This window comes from Tachysurus vachellii, chromosome 7, assembly GCF_030014155.1.
Source record: "Tachysurus vachellii isolate PV-2020 chromosome 7, HZAU_Pvac_v1, whole genome shotgun sequence".
NCBI lineage: Eukaryota > Metazoa > Chordata > Actinopteri > Siluriformes > Bagridae > Tachysurus > Tachysurus vachellii.
Genome location: NC_083466.1, coordinates 30,241,139 through 30,269,030, shown reverse-complemented (window position 1 = coordinate 30,269,030; position 27,892 = coordinate 30,241,139). Strand labels below are relative to the sequence as shown.

Below are 27,892 nucleotides of genomic sequence, written 5' to 3'. Positions count from 1 at the left end.
TGTCTCTCTCTCTCTTTCTGTCTGTCTCTCTCTCTCTCTCTTTCCTATGTTTTTCTCTCTCTGTCTCACACCATTTCCTCTTCTTCTCTCTCGCTCTAAATGTCATTCTCTCTCTACTTCCATCCCTCTCCCTCTCTCTCTCAGTATGGTGAACAGATGTTTTCTCTCTCAGTGCCAGCAGGATGTTGTAATGACAGGTTTCCTCCTCACGTTCTCTGTGTTGTTTACAGAGGCTTCACTCCGCTGTTTCCCGCTCCACCATGGGGAAATGTTTTGACGTGGGTCATACCAAAAAAATCAAAAACGGGGCAAGAAGGTTGTTGGGTGGGTTGTGGCCTCCTGATCTCATGGCTTTCCTCAGATCCACTCCAGACGTCAATAGTTCCAGCTGAGGAGAGACTCGGATGACTGTTTTCCCTATTGTTATTATTATTATTATTATTATTATCATTATTATTATCATTATTATTATCATTATTATTATCATTATTATGAGGTCTTTAAGATGAAGATTAGACTATCCTCTGGTTTTGCTCTGAAACCTTTTTTTGAGCTCATCTTCACCGCTGACGTTAAGCAGCAGCTCCCCAGTCAGAAATCTTTATAACACTCGATGATACCGACAACACAGAAGTCTGTTACAATCAGCTACATGTTACACAGCACAACAGCACAACCCGTACAGCGAATAAAACGTTTTCGTATTTATTTAAAAAGAAACACCCTTTATTGTCGTGACACACACATATGTACAGTACAGTGAGATGCTTTACATCCAGGAAGTTGCCATGGTAACCTGATCTCATACATACAGTATTTTTTAATCTAGAGAAGTAACATGTGTCTGGATGGATTTCGATCAAACACATACACAGAACGGAATATAAAAGACAAAAAAAATTTAAACCCCGCCCCCTTAACCGCCCCCTTCAATACAAGCAGAATTGTGCAAATAAATGTTGCCATGGTGATCGCTGATACAGGTAAAGGTGTGAACATCTGAAGAGAACATTCCTGCGTGACAAAAAGCATGCTAATAAAAGAAAAGCAATTAAAACATTACTAATTAAAAATAAATAAATCATCAGATGTCATCTAGTGAAACCTGATATCTGATCATGAGCGTATGTTTATGCAAATCACGATGATTCGTTCAAAACGCTCTGATTGGCTGCTGAATTTTAGCAGCTGACAGCCGGTAAAGAGGGAACTGAACAAGATGAGGAAATAAACACACATGACAGACTCGCTCATGGGACCGAACACCAGTGACACTTCATCTGCCCCTCAATCCTGATCCCCAGATGCTCCAGGTCCTGTGACTCCCACTCCTTATTCCTCATTGTTCTAGTGTTTAATATACCTGTGTCAGGTGTGTCAGTTTTACAATAACTACACACACACACAGAGTGAAGAGTTTATGCATGCTGTGTGTGATGGAGACTGTGTGTTACTGTACTGGTCACATTGTGTGCAGGAGAAGAAATATATATATTAATGTCATACACTTTATATTTACACAACATACAGATTCACATAATTATATCAATGAATTAGCTGTGTGTGTGTGTGTGTGTGTGTGTGTGTGTGTGTGTAAGGAGTCATGCAGGGTATCTCTCTTATACAGAAGTCTGTGGAGACACATGTCCATCTCACTGCCTATAGGGGGAGTCACTGAGTCACACAAACATCACACACACAGCAGAACTTTAGTGTCTCGGGTGTCTAGGTTGGAGTTAGTTTGTCTGAGTGTTTTTTTGTGTAAAGCTGATGTACCGTGCTCACGTGGGTTACTGATGATGATGGTGATGGTGATGATGATGGTGTTGAAGGTCAGAGCAGTTTCCTGATCCTGCGTGTGTGTGTGCTGATGGTTGCTGTGCCGTGGTCACTAGAGGACACCAGCACGTCTAGGGCTTCGTCCTGACGCTGCAGCTCACTGTCTGCCTCCAGAGCCAGAGACTTCAACTGCAGCAGCATCTACACACACATCACACACACAGATCACATTCATTACACACATATCACACACGCATAATACACACATCACACACACACACAAACATCACATACAGTATTTACACTGGTCTGTGCTGTTTCTGTCTATTGTCTTTGTATTGGTTTGTATTTTTGTCCTGCACTGTCTTGTCTGTCTTGTCCTGCACTGTCATGTCTGTCTTGTCCTGCACTGTCTTGTCTGTCTTGTCCTGCACTGTCTTGTCCTGCACTGTCTTGTCTGTCTTGTCCTGCACTGTCTTGTCTATCTTGTCCTGCACTGTCTTGTCTATCTTGTCCTGCACTGTCTTGTCTGTCTTGTCCTGCACTGTCTTGTCTGTCTTGTCCTGCACTGTCTTGTCTATCTTGTCCTGCACTGTCTTGTCTATCTTGTCCTGCACTGTCTTGTCTATCTAGTCCTGCACTGTCTTGTCCTGCACTGTCTTGTCTGTCTTGTCCTGCACTGTCTTGTCTGTCTTGTCCTGCACTGTCTTGTCCTGCACTGTCTTGTCTGTCTTGTCCTGCACTGTCTTGTCTATCTTGTCCTGCACTGTCTTGTCTATCTAGTCCTGCACTGTCTTGTCTATCTTGTCCTGCACTGTTTTGTCTATCTTGTCCTGCACTGTCTTGTCTGTCTTGTCCTGCACTGTCTTGTCTATCTTGTCCTGCACTGTCTTGTCTATCTTGTCCTGCACTGTTTTGTCTATCTTGTCCTGCACTGTCTTGTCTATCTTGTCCTGTACTGTCTTGTCTATCTTGTCCTGCACTGTCTTGTCTCTCTTGTCCTGCACTGTCTTGTCTGTCTTGTCTCACACTGTGTACACCAGGTTACACAGACACACTTTATGTATCTAGGACACTTACTAAGTCCTTATAGCTCTGTCTTTTTGTTATGTAACACACTGATCCTGGAGAAACGTTGTCTCATGTCACTGTGTACTGTAACAGTTATATATGGTGTAATGACAATAAAAGCTTCTTGACTTGACCTTTCTTTTTCTCACTTGCACCAATGATGCATTTTTTCTTTCTTTCTTTTTTATTTCTTACATTCTCTTTACTTCTTTCTTTCTTCTTTTTTTTTCGTTCTGCTGGCTTGTTTTCTTTCTCCATCATTCTGTTCTTTCTTCCACCCACAAACCTTTTCTTTTTCTTCCTCTCACTCCTTTTCTTGAACTGTTCTTACTCTCTTATTTTACTTTCTTCTAAATTCCTGTTTCCTTTCTTTTTTCATGTTCTTCATCTCTCTTTATTTCCCTCCTTCGTCCCATGCTGCTCCCCTTTTCCCTCTCTTTGTGGCCCTCCTTTTTTTTTAACTTTCTCTATGTTTTTCTTTCTTTCTGTTCTTTGTTTCATCTTGTGTTATGAGTAGATTGTACTTTTACTGTTAAAAGAAAGAGTGATGAACCTGTTTGAGCTCCTGCGCCTCCTCCTGGCTCACTGTGTTCTGCTGAACATGGAGCTGCACTGGAATCAGATCTCCTGCAGGAAGCTGTACAGGAACATCTGAGTCTTCTCCTACACACACACACACACACACACACACACACACACACACACACACAGAGAGAGAGAAAAGCAGAACCCCTGCAGCATGTGTGGTCCTGAGATGTGAGATTTGTCCTAGAAACAGTGTTTAGAAATCAGGAGCATTGCTGCCACCCTGTGGCCACATTGTGAACATCAGTCTAAAAGACTGGGATTTCATTTAATACATTAACTTCCTTTGACGCTCGAGGAGCCATCACTATAGAGAGGTTCACTGCCCAGTGACATGCAGGACTGAAGAGTCAATATGGTGTGAGATTATTATTAACACTATATATGAGTCTGATTTAATGTTAAACCTTTTAGATCCAATAAGTTTAAACCCGAAATCCAGATACAGTTAAAAGATAACAGCAAAATAATGTACAAGCTAAACATGTCTAACCTCTGACTAGAGTTTTCGTACCTGCACCCCAGAACGCCACACTTCCTGGTGTGATGTCATCACTAGGCGTGGCCTGGAACCCTGAGTAATCCCTGGCAAACTCCACCTTCTGCTTGTACTGCACTTCGAGGACACACAGCACTTCTGCCATCTTGGCCGAGAGCAGCCTGAAACACACATCTGGTTTTCCGATGTGGCGCTGTCGCACGCTGATGTCACAAACACCGTGCACACGGATCTCATCCACTTCTTGTTTGTGGAAGCGATGAACCAGCCGGCCGCTAGCCTCGCGCACCTCCAGGGAGGAGACCAGCAACACCAGAGCACCGGAATTCACATCAGAGGCATTGATGTCACCACCGCGGTAAAACACAACCGGCACACTCAGGATCTCTTTAGAAGATCTAGTGGCACCTTCAGCGGGCAAAGCATTACCTTCAGCTTTACCCAGCTCTGGTTGGCATTTCCTGTTCCAGGGAAACTTACGGAACGGCCACCATGCAGGAGACTCCAGCTCCGACAGCAACCTGAATACAAACAGACCATTAAACATCAAAAGAACCCTTGAGGAACCTTTTTTATTTACAAAGAATCCATCTTGAAGACTAAAAAGCTGTTACTAAAACAGGAACCAGACTCATCTCTCTGTACTTTTCTACCAATCAGGCACAGCTGTGGGTGGAGCTTGGAGTGGCTAACAGTGCTGATTGTTCGATTTGCTGCTTACCTGTCGGCCACGCCCAGGTCGGACTCCATCTTGTCGAGCTGGTGGATCATGTGGTGGAACTGTTCTCCCTGCTGACTGAGCACCTGGCCGGTGTGTGAGAGTGTGTGTTGGGAGTCGCTCACCATGCTGATGAGTCTCTGGCCACGACTGAGCGGAGTGTGTGTGGAGTGTGTGTGCAGGGCGAGCGTCTCTTTCCAGAAGTGCTGCAGGACGTGGAACACGGCGCCGGCGCTCGGCTTTAGGGATGAGAACCAGTGCTTTTGTCCGTCTCGCTCCTGCAGGGTGACAGCACTGAAGATGAAGCAGGACGACTCGGTGTTGATGTGGGTGACACGGGACAGCGGGAGCAGGAGAACCGCACCGCTGTCTCTGCCTGCCGACGGACTGAAGCGGACGGCACTCGAGGTCAGAGACAGACGACCACTTACCCAGCGCTTATCACCGTTAACGTAGTACGAACATGGCCAGTTGTGGACTGGAGCATCCATGACGCCGAAAACACTGGGAACACTCCGGAATAACAGGAACAATCCGGACAAACAGGATCAAAAGGAACAGTCAGATCCACTTCCTGGAAGAACCACACACACACACTTCAATTTGCGTCTCCAGAAATGTGTCTCAAGAACCCTAAAACAAAAAGATCCCCATTAGTAAAGTGTTCTGAGTAAAGTGAACCCCTAAACAGTGGTGGCTCTGGGTTGAGGATCGGGGTTCAAGGCCCAGAACAGCCAAGTTGCCACTGTTGGGCCCTTGAGCAAGACCCTCAACCATCCCTGCTCCAGGGGTGCTGTATCATAGCTGCCCCTGCACTCTGACCCCAACCGCCTCAGTTGGGGTATGTGAAGAAAAGAATTCCACTGTGCTGTAATGTATATGTGGAGATAATAAAGGCTTCTATGCCCTCTATTCTATTCTATTCTATTCTATTCTAAACTGCGCTAGAACCATTAATTGTACAAAGGACCTTTTAGAACACCAGACAATAAAGAACTTTGTTCTCAAAAAATATACCACCAAGTTCTGAGCGTTTTTAAAAGAAGAATGTTAAAAGAATATTTTTGTCTCCATACTGGTTCTTCAGCTTGTGACTGAAGTTGGGAACCTACAGCACAGGGATTCCATTTCAGAAAGGTTCCCTAGTAGAACCTATTATAAGGACTGCCCAAAGAAAAGGTTCTCACTGGGACCCCTCAAAAGGTATGGGGTTCTTCAGCTGGTGAGGGTGTGTGTGAGAGAGAGAGAGAGAGAGAGAGAGAGAGAGAGAGAGAGAGAGAGAGAGAGAGAGAGATGATCATCTACATCAGCTTCAAACAAAGCCCTTTAAATAAACAGCCATGCTGAGACTCAGGACCTTACATACACCCCTGAAGAGAGGAAGAAGAGAAATGTAGAATAATTAGTGTAATAGGTGAGAGGACCTTTCAGACTGCTGACACTGACACACTCAGCACCAGGCTGATTATGATGAAGAAAATGATGATGATGATGATGATGATGATTAAGGACCTAAAACAAACACCGGAAACAAGTCATGAGTCCTTCAGCTGATGTGTTCTACACATTTATAATTCTGTATACAAACATAGAGTAACTCTTGTGTGTTTAGCACCATGTCCTGATTTAATCATGTTTAAAACACAGACTTTAATCTCTCTCTCTCTCTCTCTGTCTGTGTCTCTCTATCTCTCTCTGTCTCTCTCTCTGTCTGTCTCTCTCTGTGTCTCTCTCTGTCTCTCTCTGTCTCTCTCTCAGTATGTCTCTCTCTGTGTCTCTCTCTGTCTGTCTCTCTGTATGTCTCTCTCTGTGTCTCTCTCTCTCTCTGTATGTGTCTCTCTCTCTCTCTCTGTCTGTGTCTCTCTATCTCTCTCTGTCTCTCTCTCTGTCTGTCTCTCTCTGTGTCTCTCTCTGTCTCTCTCTCAGTATGTCTCTCTCTGTGTCTCTCTCTGTCTGTCTCTCTGTATGTCTCTCTCTGTGTCTCTCTCTCTCTCTGTATGTGTCTCTCTCTCTCTCTCTGTCTGTGTCTCTCTATCTCTCTCTGTCTCTCTCTCTGTCTGTCTCTCTCTGTGTCTCTCTCTGTCTGTCTCTCTGTGTCTCTCTCTCTCTCTCTGTATGTGTCTCTCTCTCTCTCTCTCTGTCTGTATTGCTGTCTGTATCTCTCTCTCTCTCTCTCTCTCTCTCTCTCTCTCTCTCTGTCTGTCTGTCTCTCTCTCCTTTTCTCTCTGTCTGTATCTCTGTCTGTATCTCTCTCTCTCTGTATGTGTCTCTCTCTCTCTCTCTCTCTCTGTCTGTCTGTCTGTCTGTCTGTCTCTCTCTCTCTCTCTCCTTTTCTCTCTGTCTGTATCTCTCTCTCTCTCTCTCTCTCTCTCTCTCTCTCTCTCTCTGTATGTGTCTCTCTCTCTCTCTGTCTGTCTGTCTGTCTCTCTCTCTCTCTCTCTCTCTCTCTCTCTCTGTCTCTCTCTCTCACACACACTCTCTCTCTCCCTTTGTGCCCCCCTCTGTCTAAACATTCATCTATAAACATGATAAACATTTCAGAGCCACAGTCAGTATATATACTGTATATATATATAATTTACTCACGGTTGTGACGCATTAGTTCCAGTCGGACTTCTTGTGTGTGAATTATTACATCTTTAAACTCCACACAAACACAAACACGGAAACGGAAATGCTTCCTTGCACATTGTAAATAAAACATTAGCAGATCCTGTAAAGACCTTTGTTTGTTTCCGCCTGCTTTAAATTCCCACAATAAAAACCTTTGACTAAATTTATTTCGGGTCAGATACATGGGGCTTTAAAAATGATTGTTTACATTGAGGGCGCCGGTAATCCGCCCTGGAAACGAGCACTAGGACAAATAGTTCCGCATAAATGAAATAAAAAATCTGTGTTTAGAGACATAATTTATACGACGGTACTATATATTTATATTAGACTGGTATATATATATATATATAGTAACAATAAAGCTAAATTTTATATTTATGTCTGTTTTAAAAATCGCTCCATGTTATTTGTGTGTAAATGGACGCTGTTGTGCGTCGGTGATTTTCTTCCCCCACAGCGCACAGTACATGATTAGATGAAACTAAGATAGAAAAGTCGGATTATTTTCGCTTTAACACAGTAAAGGTAGATTTTAAACTGTTTTATTGTTATTTTGTGAGTTGTAAATCGGTGTTAAAGCTGATATTCAACACAAAAAGCTAAAAGATTAGCTGTTATAATGGTGTAAAAATGAGTTGGTTTGATATACAGATGCTGGTGGTGTTATAGAGGTTATAGAGGTTATAACTGAGTAATAATACGGTTATAATCACTCTAGTGCCATGCCATGGACAGAGAGACGTTAGGTGCATGCAGCAGCCTGGTTAAGGTGGACCGTCAGCCATGTAGTGAGCTGCAGCCATCACACTTTCTGCACTACATCCAGACAGAAATCCCCTACAGCCAGTTCTTCAGCAGATACCTTCTGCCCAACCGGCCATGTATGTTCTCCTCCTACTTCACCCAGAACTGGAGCAGCAGGAGCCGCTGGGTCGGACACGACGGCAAGCCTGACTTCCACACTCTCCTGCAGGGGTTTGGTGAGTGGTTAGTATTGTATTGTGTGTGTGTGTGTCAGAGGAAAAACAGAGCCGTCTAACACTGTTGTACTGTGTTCACAGATGACACACTGGTACCAGTGGCAGACTGCAACACCAAAGAGTACAACTCCAACCCCAAACACACCATGAGCTTCAGAGATTTCCTCTCCTACTGGAGAGACTACATTCAGAATGGACATTCTTCACCTAAAGGTTGTCTTTACCTAAAGGACTGGCACATGCACAGGTACACACACAATGTTAGCCAACATATACACACACAGCGCCGAGTGGACGTTAACGAGAATCTGTGCAAATGAGAGTGACTGATTGCGTGTGGTCTGAAGGGTAGAGAACGAGAATGAGACATTAAAATACGGGAGTGTCTTTGTTGTCATATAGGGAAATGTGGGCGTGTCATCACAGCCATATACAGTACTGGTGGGTGTGCTGTGACTTTGACTATATATATATATTGAAATGTGGGTGTGGCATTGAGACATTATATGATGAAATATGAGTGGGTGTGTCTTCAACCGTCCCCTCATGTTAAACTCTCATGTTTATTGCAGGATGTTTCCAGAGCACCACGCCTACACCACGCCCATCTACTTCTCCTCTGATTGGCTGAACGAATACTGGGACACGCTGGATGCGGACGACTATCGCTTCGTCTACATGGGACCTAAAGGATCCTGGTAAGAGTTAAACATCATGATCACATCATCACACAAACATCGTTAGCATATCGTTAATAACAATAACGTCACCATCAGCGTCCTTAATAACAATCACGTTAATGACATCACAGACATCATTGTTATCTTTGACTCCCAGACTTTAAGAATAATCATTTAAAAAAAAAGAATAAATAATAATTGTAGTAATTTGCCTCAGGACGCCGTTCCACGCCGACGTTTTCCGTTCCTATAGCTGGTCAGCGAACATCTGCGGCCGCAAGAAATGGCTGCTGTATCCACCAGGGCAGGAAGAGTTCCTGAGAGACTGCTGTGGAAACCTGGCCTTCGATGTCACATCCCCAGCCCTGCAGGATCAGCGTCATTTCCCACGATTCAGTGAGGCATGTCGCCCCCTGGAGGTGATTCAGGAGGCTGGAGAGATCCTGTTCGTCCCCAGCGGCTGGCATCATCAAGTCTACAACCTGGTGAGGTCCCACTGGGTTTCCAGAACAGTACTATTCACCTCTAAGACTTTTAGCCACTTCAATTAATTTATATCATTTAATTAATGAATTAAAATTGTTCATTAGAATTATATAGAAATATACGTTCACACAAGAATGTATTAGTTTACAGTAAATAAATAGAATAATTACAGGAAATATTTGTATTTGTGTGTTTGTGTGTTAGGAGGACACAATCTCCATTAACCATAACTGGCTGAATGGCTGTAATGTGGATGTAGTGTGGGACTTCCTGCAGGGGGAGCTGTCATCTATACAGAAGGAGATCCACGAGTGGAGAGACACCATGGATTCCTGGGACCATCACTGTCAGGTAACAGTGAGGACAGTTACGATACACAATCATCATCATCATCATCATGTAACAGTGAGGACAGTTACAATACAATACACAATCACAATCATCATCATCATCATCATGTAACAGTGAGGACAGTTACGATACGATACATAATCATCATCATCATCATGTAACAGTGAGGACAGTTACAATACGATACACAATCATTATCATCATCATCATCATCATGTAACAGTGAGGACAGTTACGATAAGATACACAATCATCATCATCATCATGTAACAGTGAGGACAGTTACAATACAATACACAATCATCATCATCATCATCATCATGTAACAGTGAGGACAATTACAATACAATACACAATCATCATCATCATCATCATCATCATGTAACAGTGAGGACAGTTACAATAAGATACACAATCATCATCATCATCATGTAACAGTGAGGACAGTTACAATACAATTCACAATCATCATCATCATCATCATCATGTAACAGTGAGGACAGTTACAATACAATTCACAATCATCATCATCATCATCATCATCATGTAACAGTGAGGACAGTTACAATACAATTCACAATCATCATCATCATCATCATCATCATCATGTAACAGTGAGGACAGTTACAATACAATACACAATCATCATCATCACCATGTAACAGTGAGGACAGTTACAATACAATACACAATCATCATCATCACCATGTAACAGTGAGGACAGTTACGATACAATACACAATCATCATCATCACCATGTAACAGTGAGGACAGCTACGATAAGATACACAATCATTATCATCATCATCATCATCATCATCATCATCATGTAACAGTGAGGACAGTTACAATACAATACACAATCATCATCATCATCATCATCATCATGTAACAGTGAGGACAGTTACGATACAATACACAATCATCATCATCATCATCATGTAACAGTGAGGACAGTTACAATACAATACACAATCATCATCATCATCATCATGTAACAGTGAGGACAGTTACGATACAATACACAATCATCATCATCATCATCATCATCATGTAACAGTGAGGACAGTTACAATACAATACACAATCATCATCATCACCATGTAACAGTGAGGACAGTTACAATACAATACACAATCATCATCATCATCATCATGTAACAGTGAGGACAGTTACGATACAATACACAATCATCATCATCACCATGTAACAGTGAGGACAGCTACGATAAGATACACAATCATTATCATCATCATCATCATCATCATCATCATGTAACAGTGAGGACAGTTACAATACAATACACAATCATCATCATCATCATCATGTAACAGTGAGGACAGTAACGATACAATACACAATCATCATCATCACCATGTAACAGTGAGGACAGCTACGATAAGATACACAATCATTATCATCATCATCATCATCATCATCATCATGTAACAGTGAGCACATGGATGACGTCACTTCAGACAGTTCTGTGTTATTAACAGATGGTCATTTTAACGCTGTGCTCGTGTCCCAGGTGATGATGAAGTCATGTACAGGGATTGACTACGCTGAATTCGTCACCTTCCTCAAAACCATCGCTAATCACCGTATCTCCTTCTTGTCCTCTCGTCATGGAAACACGTTGTCAGAGACACTTAGTGCTCTTGGGCCTCACCATGTGACCTTTGACCTTCAGAGGGTGGCTCATGTCTTAGAGAACATGCTCAGCAACGAGGATTTTAAGCGAGTGGAGGCGTCAGCTCTGGGGATTAACCTGGAGGAGCTGCTGCAGGAGATCAGAGACACCATCAGCAAATACAACAATGCATACTGAACACTGAACACCTGAACATCCTCACGCTGTAGGTTACTGGAGTGGAGGATCATCCTGAACATCTGACTTTCAGTGTTACTATGGAAGCATTAGTGTCCCCTGAGTTCCTGTTAAAATAATGAATAAACTCTATTTATAATAACGAATAAACCGTGTTTATAAATGAGTCAGACTCAAGAGCACAACAAACTTACTTTAATATATAAACTTTAATATTCAACACGTAATAAACTTAACACTTAACGTATCGGCACCTGAGTAGCACAAACATTTCAGTGAAAAAATAAAGTCCAGGTATGTTAATAATAAGCCTACTGTATGATAAATGTTCCCTCAGTGACGGAGGAGAAGGAGATCATCTCTAACATCTAATAATGTGTCATATTTCACCCTGAGTTTAGCTGAACTGTGGATTTGTTTCATTCTAAACATGAACAGGAAGCCGGAGATGACGTCACTCGTTTTATTGAAATAAACAGATTTAACATTCGAACATCAAACAGGACATTCAGAAGTGATTTGATGTATTACTCATCTGTAGTGTGGACGTGTTAATGACAGTGTTAATAGGTTCTAAATTCTTTTGAGAGTCACAAAAGCTGGAACCAAATTCCTTGTGTGTGTCAACACACTTAGCCAATAACCCTGATTCTGATTCTGATCCAGTCCTGAACCTGACATCAGAGCTCAGAATCTGGTTCTTAACTTCACTTCAAAACCAATTCATTGTTTGTTTGTTTTTTTTTTGTTTTTTTATGTGCTGCTTTTAATCTGTGTCCAATTCTAAACCCTGTCTAGTCACAGAACCGAGAGAAAGAGGAAGTTTCTGATATTTAAACCTGGTTCTAAACGTGTATCCGGTCCAGAACCGGGTCTGATCTGTTCCCAACAGTCCGGTTGTGAACCTGATCCTAAATCCGAGTCTGAACCCGAGTCCAGCATCATCACCATTAGAAAATTAGAAATAGAAAATGTTATTTTTAGCACCAGAATAGAATCTGTTCAGCGGCTCGTCTGTTATCATCGTGGTTATTCATGTTGACTGCAGTAATGTTTATAGTTTGTCCTTCAACTCCTTGGGCCACCAGTCTGGCACTGACGCTGTGACTGTTACTCCTTCCCCCTGAGTGGATGACACCGTGAGCTTCTCTTTGGCGTGACTGAGCCGAACGAGGCCCAGCCCGAGCTCCCCGACCCCAGACCTTAGTTTCCCTGCCACTTTCCCCTGTGCTGCCTCGATTGTGCCCCCCATCGGCAGGTTCTCCACAGGTACAGAGAGGCTGAGGGGCATGAGGCGTTTACGGACCACGCCCGTGTAGTGTGTGCGAGCCGTGAGCTCCTGTCCGATGTAGCAGCCTTTAGAGAAGCTAATCCCATTCAGAAAGACAAGGTTGGACTCCAGAGGCAGAGCTTCACCTGGAGGGAGGTCCTGTACACCCTCGGGCACACCTGCAAACATCAGCACACACCTTTACAACACCTTAACACTCATAAGGTCATAACACACCACACTGATCACATGCTATCACAAATAACTCGAAGGTCATAGCATGTGTTACATTTTTACACTTTACACTTATCTTTAACCCATGTCTGGGCTTAAACCTGATTACAGCCCTAAATTTAACGCTAGTCCTAAACCTGTCTGTATGATCATAACCCCAAGTAAGGTCCTAAACCTGAGTACATTAATAAACAAGTGTACATTAAAGCGTACTCATCTACATACAACATTGTTATTCTCATTATACATTAACACACAGTGTACCGATCTTGTAGCGATGGCGATGATAGTCCTCAGTGCTGCCATGGTTACAGGCAGTGATTATTTCTGAGGGTTTCTCCTGGTTCCTGGTTATCAGTCTCCAGCCCATCAGAGGGGTTCTGGGATCTCTGACCATTACCACCACATCATCTTTCTTCCTCAGCTCGGGTTCAGGTTCAGGTTCTGACCCCTCAGCAGGGTGTGTGTTCAGTCCCAATAACGCCCACAGCGACAGATCCGGACACACCTCCACCGACACCTTCCGGCGGATCTTGTACATCTTCAGGTGGCGTGTGATGGAGTTTACCACAGAGCTGTCGCACTCGAGGAGGACGCAGCTCAGGCCATAGCTGCTGTCCTTCAGACTAATGAGCAAACATGATTTACACAATTAGTCTGTCACACTAAACCAGTTTTACTACTAATTAGTAAGATTTGAGGATCGAGGACAAAACACGACAAACGTATTAGCTACACAGGGAAGCGTATCACATATTACCCCACCGCTCTGTCAGCTCACACACAGGGGTGTGTACAGCACATAATCCACATAAAGACATTTAAACAACAGGAAGTTAAGCTGGACCTTTCCTTCAGGACAGAAATGACTTCACTACTTTGTGGTTTCTCAGTAACATGACAAGCTGAGATTTATTTTTCTCTTATTAACCTGAGAGAGAATAAAGAGAGACTGAGGTGTTTACAGCTGCTATAACATAAGTGACAACAGGAACTGTACAGATGAAGGAATGCAATTAAATACAATAACAAAAGTATGACTCCTGTTCTGTTATTAATAAAAATGTAACCGCTGTGGTATAAAAAGAACAAAACACTTGGAAGACATGCTGCAGACCTACACCAAATACACACACTTCTGATATACATCCATCAAACTGTACATGCTGTTTTACACACTGTTTTTGCTCTTTGTACATACTGTCTCACATTTCAGTCGTTTGCTGTTTTGCACAAGACTTTACATTATCACATGTAACTGCTGCTGCTATAATACTGTGTTTGTTCCAGTGTTTCTGCACACGCAATATTGTTGAACATACAGTATTTACACTGGCACTGTTTTTTTGTATTGTCTTGTATTTTTTGTTTGCACTGTCTTTTTGTCCTGTACTGTCCTGCACTGTCTTGTCTGTCTTGTCCTGCACTGTCTTGTTTGTCTTGTCCTGCACTTGTCTTGTCTTCGCCAGGTTACACAGATACACTTTATGTATCTAGGACACTTACTAAGTCCTTATAGCTCTGTCTTTGTTCTATGTAACACCCTGATCCTGGAGAAACGTTGTCTCGTGTCACTGTGTACTGTAACAGCTATATATAGTTGTTATGACAATAAAAGCTACTCGACTTGACTTGATAAAGGAAAACAAACCAGTCCTGTATACACTGTAATGCTGTTGCAGAAATGTTACCCTCATTATGGTTAAACTGAGCAGGATGAGCTTTATTATCTTCATTATCTCTCCTCTCCACCCCCGTTTACTTCGCTGGTTTATTCAGATTAGGAAAAGTGTGTGTGTGTGTGTGTGTGTGTGAGAGAGAGTGTGTGTGTGTGTGTGTGATAACAGAGTTAAAAGTTTGGTTCTCATCACCACAGCAATTTGAAAAACATTTATCATTTTTTTCTGTATTAAAGAACATACTTTTTATCCGTTTCTAATTACTTCTGTAGTGTAAACAAGGCAGAGCTTTTTCTTTACTCACCTTACAGAAGCTATAAACAGTCATTCCCTCACCAGCCTCTCTCTCTCTCTCTGTCTCTCTGTCTCTCTCTCTCTCTCTCTGTCTCTCTCTGTGTCTCTCTCTCTCTCTCTCTCTCTCTCTCTCTCTGTGTCTCTCTCTCTCTCTCTCTCTCTCTCTCTCTAAACGTGTCATGTTACTGAGAAACTTCTCTGTCCCTCTGACTGTTACGAAGCCTTATGAAGTTCTCATAAAGCTGTTACTACAGAACAAGGAAGCAGTGGAACAAGTTACTGATTCTAAACCATCAGCTGTTAGTGTGACTCTCACCTGTAGAGCATGACGTCATACAGAGATCTCCCCTGCACGCTGAGCAGGTGTGTGTACAGAGCAGTGTGTCCACTGTCCTCCAGAGCGCTGATATCATTAGTGATGAGACCCTGCAGGAAGGAGTGTGTGTCCTGACCGTGGACTTTGATCAGATCCCTGTGTGTGAGTGTGTGACATGTCCATAACATCTCTCCTGTGCCATAGCGCCTAATAACACCGCCGTGTGCGCGCGCGCTGCGTGACACCCTGAAAACACCGCGCAATAACGTCGCCATGTTCATAAACACCGCTGGGACTGACACGGAAACACACACACTCACACTGCGCATGCGCGACACTCCTGACGCGCAGTCATAGATATGTACACTAGATGTCGCCTTGGTTACGGCAGTACATTGGAACGAATGCGTCAATAGAGCCGCCATCTTGGTACAGGGGACCCCATTCTCTTAATGCATTAGCGTCAATGTAGGCAAAGAAATAAAATCACCATAAATCGTCATGAATGCCATTTTCTAGTTTTTTTTTCGTTCGTTCCAACAGTCAGACATGTATTTATCATTAAGTCCAGAGAACAGGTTTTGATATTAAGATAATCTACTTTTTCACAATATAATACATAGTGCTAGTAGGTGTAAGTTTATTACTTACATTCTTCCACTTGAGTAAACTTCATATAAACAATCACTACTTACCTTATAGCCTACTGCATGTAACACTGCTATAATGGTGTGACTATACATGTTAAACATTTAAATTGTATTGGTTTATTAAATATGATACACAAATTTGAGAGGAACATAATGTGAAAGTTAGACAGTTGAGGTGCCAAAGACCGTCCAATCTTTATTCCTGTCCCGCAATACTTTTGCTACATTAAATATGTACTAAAGTCACTTTGAGTGACTTTTAAAGTGACTTTGAGGCTGAACTGCCAAGCTAACTGACATCCTTCCAGGACAGTCAGCTGAGTTAACCATTTAAAACTAAGTGTTTGGTGGCCCAGAAACAACAACACAACCTTACACAGTGTCTTCCTGACACTTTTGCTCTGCAGTTTCAGAGTATGAACCTTTGCGACAGGGTGTTGTCTCAACTTATGAAAGGCACAGACAACCAGTGAAATTAAGCTAAAGTGATGGTTGTCTATGCCATCTTGAGTCTCAACAATGTGATCACGAAGACCAAATATGTCATATTATGCCCTTTTTTTAAATTAACATACAGAAGTGGTCTTCTGTCCAGACTTCTCCACACAGTACAGTAGATGGGTGTACTACTGTACTGTGTGGAGAAGTCTGGACAGAAGTGGTCTTCATGGAGGAACTCTGACCTGAAAACAAGGCTTGAGACTCATCTTTGAAAGAAAACATAAGAACTGGACTTCAGGAAAACAGCAGCAGGTCTCTGGACTAATGAGTTGACATGTAAAATATTTGGCTGTAGCAGGAGGCAGGTTGTTCACTGAAAGGATGGAGAGAAGAACCATAATGAGACTCTTCAGCGGTTAAGCATACTGGAGGTTTCTTTCAGGTTTAGGGCTGCATTTCTGCAGATGTTGGACATCTGGTTTGGATTAAAGGTGTCCTCAATGCTGAGAAATACAGACAGATACTTATCCATCATGCAGTACCATCACGGAGGCGTCTGACTGGCCACAAATTTATTCTGTAGCAGTACAACAACCCTGAACATACAGCCAATGTCCTTAAGAATTATCTTCAGCATAGAGAAGATCCAGGAGACCTGGAAGTGATGGTTTGTCCCCACAGAGCCCTGTTCTCAACTGTCTAGATTGCATGAAGAGATAGAAGGATCTGAGTCAGTCTTCATCCACAGAAGATCTGTGGTTATATCTCCAAGATGTTTGCAACAAAGTAGCTGGTGAGTTCCTTCAAAAACTGTTTTGCAGCACAAGCTGTTCAGACCAAATATTAATTCTTTATTTAGTTTGTAAATGATGCTTCAGTTCTGCATAAATCGACTTTCCTTGTTCAGGACTATTTTATCAGGGTGAATAATTTGGAGCTCATTTCTTTCTGTAGTCATTTGACTCAGATAGTGGATGGATACAGAACTATCTCAGAATAAAATCCTCAAGTTACTGAACCTCTTTACAGAATTTTAAACTATGCAGTGCAGGAATTGTGTCAGAATGCCCACAGAAGTAGAAAATGTGTGCTGCAGGGAAACACCACCGGTAATATAGACAAAAATGCTGCTTTGGGTGATAAGGCTACTTTTTAGATCTATTGCAAGCCGATTGTCATTACACCAAGATCTGACTGTACAGGTAGCAAGAAGAATTGGAGAAACTACTCCCCCCATACAATGTATGACTCTCCACCCAGGGCTGGAACCTGTTTGCCTAAACATTTATTCTCTGCAAAATTCCATGAACGTATACAGAGCAGACTATGGCCCTTTGCGAGTCAGGGGTTATGAAAAGTAAGTCTCAGATTAAATAAGCATAATATAATGTATACCATGCTAATATTACACATACAAAGCTGTAACAACATTTTGAACAAACAGATATTTATTATTTTATACAAAAACAAATTAGACAGAGGCACAGGCTTCCGGATAAGCGGTATAAAATAATGAACAAATTAGACAGTTCAAAATCACTGTCAGTGTAGTAATTCTCTCAAATGAACATATTTACAAAGACAATGTCCTCTGCTTTTTGGCAGGCGTTGCAGGCACCTAGCATACAGAACTTTTGTCAGCTGGTGCTGTTGCTATTTGGGAAGAAAGGTTCGTGTGGTCTTTCTGACCACACAGGATAATCTGGCAGCACAATTTGAGCATTCTCCCCTTGAAGAAGCCGAGAATGCTCAAATTGTGATGCCAGATTATCAGGGACTGGAACATTCTGCAACTCCTCCACATATGGCTGGTTGTTGGGCACCACGTCATCGAAAAGCAATGCTATCATGTTGAAGATGTAGCCTACAAAAATAAATGTACATTTTGTGTATAACTGTGTACAGAGCATTTGCATTTGTAATAATAATTATTCTTTGAACTTACAGTTTGTGGCCTGTGCTTTCACTGCCTTCACGGTGTGTGCTCCCTTTTTGGCCTTAGGAAATAACAACTTGTATCTTAGTTTCCCTGATGTTGTCCTGGCCTGGGTATGGCCAGCATTTTCGTTGAAATGCATGGCTGCCAGGTACAGCCTGAAATTGTAACTAGGGTGTAGTTGTGTACATAACTCTGGCATAACATAGCAATGGTTTAATGAGGTCCTTTACGTCAATGTTCAAATTGTTACATACTGTAGGTAATCAAAGCTCTAATATCCATTCATGTCTTTGTTTACTGTCGTTCACCCAAAAATTTAAATTCTGTCATCATTTACTCACTCTCATGTTGTTACAAACCTGTATAAATTTCTTTGTTCTGATGAATACAAAGGAAGATATTTTGAGAAATGTTTGTAACCAAACCGTTCATGTTCCCCATTCACTTCCATAGTAGGAAAAAAGAATACTATGGAAGTAAATGGGGTCCACGAACGGTTTGGTAACATTTATTCCTCAAAATATCTTCCTTTGTGTTCATCAGAACAAAGCAATTTATATGGGTTTGTAACAACATGAGAGTGAGTAAATTATGGCAGAATTTTTATTTTTGGGTGAACTATCTCTTTAATACGACAAAACATACCTGCACAACATCCCAATGTATGGAAACACAACATTTTTTGGAGTGAAGCGTATGACAATATTGTGGAAGGCCTCCAATGTTGAGGTCTGGTACATGGAGCTCAACTTCCCAACATCAGTAAGGACCCTCTTATTTGACAACAGCTTCTCAACTTTGAAAAGGGCGTTGGAACCTAAATACCTATCGTAAATTAATAACTGAATAAAAACTAAACTAATTATACAACATTATGTACAATGGAGGAGTACACACCTGGTTGAAACCATTTCTTATCATCTGTTGTCTGGCGAACTGGATGCAGGCACTTTGGAAAAGCAGGATTGTCGTGAGTGTGTTTGTTTTGTATGTGGTTCACAACTGATGTCCATTTTGCAACCTTTTCTGTCCCTGTGGATGATGAGGTTGCACACCAATAAACATGGTTCCTGATGCCGCGCTGCCACTTCTTCACAACTGCACAGTCCTTCTCTTTGGCAATTTTTTCCAGTTTCTTAAACAGACCTGATGAACAACATAGAAGGTATCAAAATTAATCTGATGAACAAAATAAGTTGTTTACTTCTAAACACTCTATACTTTAAACCTATTACAGTTTTGGCAGTGTTTTAATTATACAGTTGATAATCAAATTATATTTTGAATTGAAAATAACTATAATAACTAGAATATATACTATAATAACTATAACCACTATAATAAAGCACTATAATAACAATAATAAGAAATTTTTGAATTTGAGGATGACGATCCGTGACGATGTGCTAAATAGCCACACCTTTGCATTCAAGAAGCTCAAGACTTCTTTTTAACCCCTCTTTTTCCATATTGTGACTCCCGCTAACCTCATTGCTCTTGTCATAAAACAAGACAAAAAGTATATGCCATTAACATCTCTGCTGCAGTAATTTGACACAAAAATCACGAAGACTAGTACACAAATGGGGTTGGTAAACAAAGATAATGTTTCAACGTATCAGTGTCTGTACAAAAGGATGCCATGCTTGTTTTTCTTTGTCAGTGTGTTTTAGCCAAGGCAAGGGAAAGTTTGGGACTTAATGTGTAATTGTAGTGTCGTTTGTAGGGGAGGTGTGTGTGTGTATGTGTGTATGTGTGTGATTGAGAGAGAAAGCTAAAGAGAGTGCCACAGAAAAAATGAGAGACAAGAATGGTGTGTGTTGTGACATGAATACCCATTTATATAACATCTATTACACCACTAACCTGCACAAGTTGAATGTCAGTGATGTTGTTGTTTTCCAGGTTCATTAGACTGTAGCTAACATATTTTGCTGAGTGGCCTACAAATATCAACATGATATGAGCACTACACTGCATATTTGTTTTCATTGTTTTTCAACATGCCAGAGTGACATATGACATGTAATGACATCTCATACAGAACTTTACCTGGTGAGTCTGCCCTCATGTCTCCACCAATTTTGACTAGATTCCTGGAACGCATGCCATTTGTGGATCACGGCAGGCTTCTAGCATGCCGTCTGAATGTGGAGTGTCCAATGCTTTTCAGATGCATGGCATTGAATACCTACAAAAGTATTGGTATTATCAGTAAAATACCTCATACTGTATAAGTAACACATCTTTTTTTTGTCAATAGATAAAAGGCATTTCCAACACAAGCTCTGATTGGTTTGGCGTGGCATCTTTTGAAAAACTTTCAAGTTCAAAGTATTAACAGATGTAACAAGTTAAGAGGTGAAGACATATTGAAAATCGAATGGGTCACAACAATACCTTTTGTAACTGGAAAAATGAAGTGCCAGTGAAATATATGGCAGCCGACAGCTGAAGGTTTCCAGTGGGGCAGCTCCCAATCACAGGTTGGCTTTTCCACTGTCGAAAAAAATTGCAGTGATGACAAATCCGGTCAACTGCCAAGAAGGTACCGCGTCTGCATGGCCTCACATCAGATACATATTTTATACCGTTTACATATGGGGCAGGTTTCAAAAAGCTCCATTAGGATTTTCTCAAAAACAATGAACTTTGAGTCTTTGTAGCCAGATCTAGTTCTGTCACTGAATGAAAAAATGATGTTAGTTTGATCAATCATATGACATTGACATTGAGCTTTGATGACTCTGTCATATCTGTCACATCTGTGACATCTGTCATAGAGTTAGCTGGGTCATATGTTGAGTTGTATGGTTCTGGGATTCATCATTACTCTTCACTAGCCTACATCTTAATTGTGTTTGGTAAGAACGACAAAATTGCCGAATAGCTTTGTTTTTACATTGAGGTAATCATGACTTGCAACAGCTTCTCATGAATCATCAAGCCCACGTCAGTGCTTTTAACCAACTGAGGATTTACCATTGTTCTAAACTTTTTTTATTTCATAATATCATTCGCAAAAATATGCTTTGCGTCAGTTTCGTCCATAACATGACAGCTTGGCAACAGCTGTTATCAACTAATTTTAGCTTTATGGGATGAACTTAGCTTGGCTAGCGAGTGCTAGCATTGTCCAAATGAACATAAAACCTGCTAGGCTAGCGAGTGCATTAAATCTGTATAACATAGCATTTCCTTGAGTTAATTGTTTTACTTACGGGCTGGGCACTGGCCGTAGAATGCTGCGATGGTACTGCTCCAGGCTTCAACCGCAACCGTTTCGTGAAGCCTTTGCTGTACTCCCCAAAGTTGACAAAGTCTGTCTCTTCAAAATGCGTTGAACAGAGAGCTAAATTCGAATGATCCTGTTGTGGCATTGTTCCAAAAATGAACTGAAGTCATTTCATCCTCAACTCTGGGTTCTTGGGCAACATGTGCATTGTTGAACTTCTATCCATGCATAGAGCACAAGCCCGTTGACATTCAGCCATCCGTGCTGTATAGGAAACTCACTGAGCTACACGATTTCTCTGGGTGCGGTCTCAAGTGGGAGAGCTCATGAATAGTAATGAGCTCGATCAATTCCACGTCACACTGAGCAGCTTTTCTAATTGACCTGATTTCTCCGCTTATTTCTTTTCAGTGGCTAGAGCTGACCGGTGAGGTAACAGTTCATTTTCACATTCCCGACACAACACAAACACATATGGACCTAACACATATCAAAAAATACAAGTAAAAACGGTTTTGTGTGGAAGGGAACCTTTAATTGTTGTTCTCTCAGGTCACTCTAGCTGAAGCTGAGGAGAAACATCAGAAGGATGTAGAGACCATCACTCTGCTGGAGAAGGAGAATTCTGACCTAACAGAAAAGGTGGAGATATTGAACGAGACAGTTGAGGAACTTGGGAACGTGCTTTTTGAGACTAATAGAGTGTGTGATATGCTAATAAACATAAGTGAGAGAAAACCTTGCGTTGAGCAGCTCCTTCATCAAGATCATGAGGATTTTATTCTGTTTTAGGTTTTAATCTCTCGATTTAAAACTCTTGTGCTGTGTGTGTGTTTTAGGAGCGAGAGGCTCACAGCATCCTCCAGTCTGAGAACAATGAGATGAAGGAGACCATCATTCAGCTGGTAGAGCAGAACAGTGATATGAAGAAGACCATCATTCAGCTGGAGAAGGATAATTCTGACCTGTCACAAAAGTTGGAGATACTGAGTGATACAGTAAAGGAACTGGGGAAAGAGCTCATTGTGACACATTTGCAGTGTGATGAGCTCACAGATGTAAGTGATAAAAGCCTTGCACTAATCAGCCCCATTAGTAATAATATGAGGACTGATTAAACATTAAACACTTAAATTTCCACCTTTTGTGCTCTGTGTGTGTTTTAGAGTGTGAGCAAGAGCGAGAAGGTTTACAGACCAAGTACAATGAGATGAAGATCCTGATTCACAAGAGGAGTTATTGAAGGTAAACATTTCTTCTCCTGAAACTGTAACTGCTCTTGTAAACTCTTGCCTCGTCTGCTGTACTAAACCGTTGTCAGGGAGCACGCTGCTACGTCTCCCGTGAGTGCCCCGCCCACTAGAAGCTCCTCGCCAGCATACTAACCACACACACCTGACACCCATCTACACACTCATTTCACCGCCTATATATACACTCACGTCACACACGCTCCCCGTCCTTTATTATTGGTCTAGCTTCCGATGTTACGCCGAGTGGAGTACTTACCCCCGAATCCAGCCCAGCGCCGCGCTTCTCCTGAGCGCGCACTTTCCCTTGCTCTCACGAACTGCCTCTCGTCAGTTCCGGACATTGTGGGCCGCGCCCCCAGAGCGCACCACCGGATTATTCCTGCGTGTGTCGCAGGTATTTGTTGCCCATTAAACTTTGTTTACGGCTACTTCGGCTTCCGCCTCCGTTTTCGCATAACAGAATAAAGGACCCCCGAAAGGGACACAAAAAAAAGAAAAGAGAGAAAAAAAAATAAATAAATAAATAAATAAATAAAAAATAAAAAGGAAAAAGGGGGATTATAAGAGGAGTTCCGCGTCATCACGCAATGCAGTCGCAACCAAACCCCTCTTCCGATACGGTTCGGGATCTCATCTCCGCCCTCCAAACCACTTTCCCGTTTGCCGCTGCCCACCAGAACCCGCCCGCGCCCACCGGCAGTTCGATGGCGCTTCCGGCCACCTTCTCGGGAGAAGCCACTGAATGCCGTGGATTCCTGCTCCAGGTCAGCCTTTATGTAGAGATGCACCCGCCGCGGTTCCCTACTGAACGTGCTAAGGTGGCGTTTATCATCTCCCTCCTCTCCGGGAGAGCGCTGGCATGGGCGCAGTCGCTGTGGGAGGCTGCCAGCCCCATAACAACCACCTACACCGCGTTCACCGAGCATTTCAGGGAGGTGTTCTGCGCCTCTTCCGGGGCCCTCTCTGCGGCCGACCAACTACTCGGGATACGTCAGGGCCGGGACTGTATCACTGAGTACAGCCTCCGTTTCCGCACCCTGGCTGCCTCCATTGGCTGGAACGAAACGGCGCTACTCAGCGTGTTTCGGCGGGGCCTAGCCCCGGAGATCCAACAGGCGATGGCGGTACACGACGACTCTTTGGGGCTGGAGGAGTTCATACGGAGGTCCACTGGGCTCTCACAACGACTGGCGGCGTGTCCTCACACCCCTCCTCAGGTCACCGGCGCTTCGAGTCCCGCCTCCGGCCCTGATCCGGAACCGATGCAGCTGGGTACGCAGGGGTTGTCCCGTAGGGAGAGTTATGGCCGCCAAACAGCTGGACGATGCCGGTATTGCAGGAGGCTAGGCCACTCCCTCTCGAGATGCCCGGCTCGTCCTTCACGTCCAGCGGTGAGCACAGTCAAGCTCACAGCCAACATCTCGCCTCTATCCAAACTCACCATAACCCTCATAACCCCCGCTCTCTCTATCTCCGTGTGCGCTCTCTTGTCGACTCGGGATCAGCAGGGAACTTCATCTCACAGGCCTGCCTCGACCGTGTACGGCTCCCCAAAGAGAGGAGCGCCCAGGACCTAGCGGTCCAAACCATCCAGGGGCGTCCACTGGGCCGGGGTTGGGTAAAGTACTGTTCACCAATCATCACGCTGCAGGTGGGATTGTTTCATCAAGAGGAGATCAGATTCTTGGTGCTAGAGAGCTCCACGGTCAGCGTGATCCTAGGGAGGCCGTGGCTACAACAACACGCCCCGAGGTGTTCCTGGGACCCCTGCGACATCCTCAAGTGGAGCCCTCACTGTAAGGAGCACTGCCTCACCCAGCTGCCATCCAGAGACCACAGGGCCACTGTGGGGGCCACTCGGGTGGAGGAAGCCTCAGCCCCCTCACGGGCACAGGTCCCAGGCCCCTATCGACTACAGGCAGCTAAACACTCAGGTCGTTCCTCTCCCTTACCCCCTCCCGCTGGTGCCATCTGCGCTGGAGTACCTAAGGGAGGCGAGGGTGTTCACAAAGCTCGACCTCCGTAGCGCATACAACCTGGTGCGTATCAGAAGGAGAGACGAGTGGAAGACCGCCTTCATCACGCCGTCGGGGCACTACCAGTACCGGGTCATGCCGTACGGGCTCTCCATCTCTCCAGCAGTCTTCCAGGGCTTCATGAATGAGGTGTTTCGGCCATACCTCCAGAGGTACGTCATGGTTTACAATGATGACATCCTGATCTACTCAAGGAACCTGGAGGAGCACCGGAGGCACGTTCGTGATGTCCTGGAGGTACTGCGCTCCCACCGGCTATACCTCAACAGCTCCAAGTGCGAATTCCACCGCTCTAAGATCCACTTCCTGGAGTACGTCATCGGTGCGGAGGGCATCCAGATGGATGAGGGGAAGGTGAAAGCCGTAAGGGACTGGCCGGTCCCTGAGTCCGTCAAGGCGCTCCAGCGGTTCCTGGGCTTCGCCAACTTCTATCGCCGATTCATCAAGGGGTACAGCCAAGTCACCGCTCCCCTCACGTCTCTTCTCCGGGGGAAGGTGAAGACCCTGGGATGGACCCCAGAGGCCCAGGAGGCCTTTTCCGAGCTCCGCCAGCGCTTCTGTCAGGCTCCCATACTGCGTCACCCGGATCCTCGGAAGCCGTTTGTGGTGGAAGTGGATGCATCCTCAACCGGCGTCGGCGCCGCTCTCTCGCAGTGGTCAGGCACCCCTCGACAGCTACACCTCTGCGCCTTCTACTCTCACAAGCTCTCTGCCGCTGAACGGAACTATGACATCGGCAACCGGGAGCTCCTGGCCATCAAACTGGCCCTAGGGGAGTGGAGACACTGGCTGGAGGGGGCCAAGCACCCGTTTACGGTGGTCACTGACCACAAGAACCTGCAGTACCTGCGGGAGGCCCGGAGGCTCAATTTCAGACAGGCTCGCTGGGCCCTCTTTTTCACCCGGTTCCTCTTCCACATCACGTTCCGGGCCGGAGCACAAAATGGCAAGGCCGACGCCCTCTCCCGGATGTTCGGACCCGAGGAGCCCAGTGACCCAGAACCCATCCTTCCCCCCGCACTCATTCTGGGTCCTATCCTCTGGGACCTTGACCAGAAGATCCGGGCGGCCACTCGCCAGGAGCCCACTCCAAGGGGCTGCCCTGAGGGACGAGTCTACGTCCCCACCCCCTGTCGGCGTGGGCTTATCCAGTCGGTTCATAAAGGACCAGGATCAGGCCACCCGGGGGAGAAACCGACAGTCCAGCTCGTGCAGACCCGTTACTGGTGGCCTGGAATGGTCCAGGAGGTGACCCACTACGTCCGAAGCTGCCCCACCTGCGCCGTGTCAAAGGTCCCCCGCCACTTGCCAGTGGGCAAGCTGAGGCCGCTTCCGGTGCCCCAACGTCCCTGGTCTCACTTGGGGGTGGACTTCGTTACCGACCTGCCCTGGTCGGAGGGGAACACCTGTATCCTGGTGGCAGTGGATCGGTTCTCCAAGGCCTGCCGCCTCGTGCCCTTGAAGGGCCTGCCAACCGCCTTCGAGACGGCGGAGATTCTCTTCCATCATGTCTTCCGGAACTTTGGCCTCCGGGAGGAGATCGTGTCGGATCGTGGGTCCCAGTTCACCTCAAGGGTCTGGCGGGCCTTCTTCCAGCTCCTGGGGGTTTCAGTGAACCTCTCCTCTGGCTATCACCCACAGTCCAATGGCCAGGCGGAGCGTAAGATCCAGGAGCTAAGCCGGTACCTCCGGACCTACTGCAGCCGGAGCCAGGAGGACTGGTGCAGCTTCCTGCCATGGGCCGAGCACGCCCAAAACTTGCTCCGCCAGGACTCCACGGGCCTCACCCCCTTCCAGTGTGTGTTGGGATTCCAGCCTCCTCTGTTCCCGTGGTCCGACGAGCCGTGCGACGTACCCTCTGTGGACTACTGGTTCAGGGAGAGCCACAGGGTCTGGGAGTCGGCGCACACCCAGCTCCGCAGGGCCGTCCGTGAGACCCGCCGGCATGCCAACACTCGGCGACTGGAGGCGCCGCTTTATCACCCAGGGGATCTGGTGTGGCTGTCCACGAGGGACCTCAGGCTGAGGTTACCCTGCTGCAAGCTGAGCCCTCGGTTCATCGGGCCATTCAAGGTGCTCAGTCAGATCAGCAACGTGGCCTACCGGCTGGAGCTGCCCCCCAGGTACCGCATTCACCCCGCCTTTCATGTGTCTCTACTCAAACCCTGTGTTTCGCCGGTGTCTCTCCCCCCAGGTGACCCCACAGGGCCCGCCCAGCCAGACATCGTAGACCAGCCCGGGGTTTACGCGGTTCATGACATCCTGGACTCCCGTCGGCGCCGGGGTTGCCTCGAATACCTGGCGGACTGGGAGGGGTACGGCCCGGAGGAGCGTGCCTGGGTGGCCCGTCAGGACGTGCTGGACCCTGCGCTGCTGGCGGACTTCCACGCCGCGCACCCTGGCCGCCCAGCGCCCCGTGCCAGGGGCAGGCCTCTGCGCGGCTTTGGGGCGTCGGGTGTCGCCCCTGGGAGAGGGGGTGATGTCAGGGAGCACGCTGCTACATCTCCCGTGCGTGCCCCGCCCACTAGAAGCTCCTCGCCAGCATACTAACCACACACACCTGACACCCATCTACACACTCATTTCACCGCCTATATATACACTCACGTCACACACGCTCCCCGTCCTTTATTATTGGTCTAGCTTCCGATGTTACGCCGAGTGGAGTACTTACCCCCGAATCCAGCCCAGCGCCGCGCTTCTCCTGAGCGCGCACTTTCCCTTGCTCTCACGAACTGCCTCTCGTCAGTTCCGGACATTGTGGGCCGCGCCCCCAGAGCGCACCACCGGATTATTCCTGCGTGTGTCGCAGGTATTTGTTGCCCATTAAACTTTGTTTACGGCTACTTCGGCTTCCGCCTCCGTTTTCGCATAACAACCGTGCGTCAGTTATGGGCCAGAAAATTAGGTACAGTACAAATTGCTACAAACTATGACTACTTTATAGCT

At 45.0% G+C, this 27,892-nt stretch overlaps 3 protein-coding genes across 8 annotated transcripts; 1 reads left to right on the top strand and 2 right to left on the bottom strand.

The window, feature by feature from the left end:
* Positions 1-680: 680 nt before the first annotated feature.
* On the bottom strand, positions 681-7,481 carry snap47 (synaptosome associated protein 47). Of its 5 annotated transcripts, XR_009648822.1 has the most exons (7): positions 7,239-7,481; positions 6,077-6,164; positions 4,656-5,226; positions 3,950-4,455; positions 3,404-3,513; positions 1,777-1,980; positions 681-1,674 (listed from the first exon to the last, which is right to left on the bottom strand). XR_009648822.1 is itself a non-coding variant. In XM_060875393.1 (6 exons), the coding sequence occupies exons 3-6, from the start codon at positions 5,141-5,143 to the stop codon at positions 1,834-1,836; spliced, it is 1,251 nt and encodes a 416-aa protein (XP_060731376.1). In that variant the 5' UTR covers positions 5,144-5,285; positions 6,077-6,164; positions 7,239-7,481; the 3' UTR covers positions 681-1,833. The 5 variants fall into 5 exon arrangements, 4 of the variants coding, with proteins under 4 accessions (XP_060731376.1, XP_060731375.1, XP_060731377.1 ...); XM_060875393.1 differs by having other exon boundaries at positions 681-1,980; positions 4,656-5,285; XM_060875392.1 differs by having other exon boundaries at positions 681-1,980.
* A 227-nt stretch (positions 7,482-7,708) lies between these two features.
* On the top strand, positions 7,709-11,734 carry jmjd4 (jumonji domain containing 4). Of its 2 annotated transcripts, XM_060875389.1 has the most exons (7): positions 7,709-7,793; positions 7,987-8,248; positions 8,330-8,495; positions 8,821-8,946; positions 9,146-9,413; positions 9,619-9,765; positions 11,297-11,734. In XM_060875389.1, exons 2-7 carry the CDS (start codon positions 7,996-7,998, stop codon positions 11,594-11,596), a joined length of 1,260 nt encoding a protein of 419 aa, XP_060731372.1. In that variant the 5' UTR covers positions 7,709-7,793; positions 7,987-7,995; the 3' UTR covers positions 11,597-11,734. The 2 variants fall into 2 exon arrangements, with proteins under 2 accessions (XP_060731372.1, XP_060731371.1); XM_060875388.1 differs by having other exon boundaries at positions 7,709-8,248.
* A 52-nt stretch (positions 11,735-11,786) lies between these two features.
* iba57 (iron-sulfur cluster assembly factor IBA57) lies at positions 11,787-15,699 on the bottom strand. The gene is made up of 3 exons (XM_060875390.1): positions 15,390-15,699; positions 13,365-13,726; positions 11,787-13,045 (listed from the first exon to the last, which is right to left on the bottom strand). The coding sequence occupies exons 1-3, from the start codon at positions 15,668-15,670 to the stop codon at positions 12,651-12,653; spliced, it is 1,038 nt and encodes a 345-aa protein (XP_060731373.1). The 5' UTR covers positions 15,671-15,699; the 3' UTR covers positions 11,787-12,650.
* Between the last annotated feature and the right edge of the window lie 12,193 nt (positions 15,700-27,892).

Excerpts from the sequence above, each read along its gene's own strand:
- snap47 (XM_060875393.1), bottom strand. The coding sequence starts at position 5,143 with ATGGATGCTCCAGTCCACAACTGGCCATGTTCGTACTACGTTAACGGT. Across the intron at positions 4,456-4,655 it reads GACCTGGGCGTGGCCGACAG|GTTGCTGTCGGAGCTGGAGT; the intron begins GTAAGCAGCAAA and ends GTTTGTATTCAG. Across the intron at positions 1,981-3,403 it reads AGGCGCAGGAGCTCAAACAG|ATGCTGCTGCAGTTGAAGTC; the intron begins GTTCATCACTCT and ends ATGTGTGTGTAG.
- jmjd4 (XM_060875389.1), top strand. The coding sequence starts at position 7,996 with ATGGACAGAGAGACGTTAGGTGCATGCAGCAGCCTGGTTAAGGTGGAC. Across the intron at positions 8,249-8,329 it reads CACTCTCCTGCAGGGGTTTG|ATGACACACTGGTACCAGTG; the intron begins GTGAGTGGTTAG and ends CTGTGTTCACAG. Across the intron at positions 8,947-9,145 it reads ATGGGACCTAAAGGATCCTG|GACGCCGTTCCACGCCGACG; the intron begins GTAAGAGTTAAA and ends AATTTGCCTCAG.
- iba57 (XM_060875390.1), bottom strand. The coding sequence starts at position 15,670 with ATGAACATGGCGACGTTATTGCGCGGTGTTTTCAGGGTGTCACGCAGC. Across the intron at positions 13,727-15,389 it reads TATGACGTCATGCTCTACAG|TCTGAAGGACAGCAGCTATG; the intron begins GTGAGAGTCACA and ends TTTGCTCATTAG. Across the intron at positions 13,046-13,364 it reads TCGCCATCGCTACAAGATCG|GTGTGCCCGAGGGTGTACAG; the intron begins GTACACTGTGTG and ends TGATGTTTGCAG.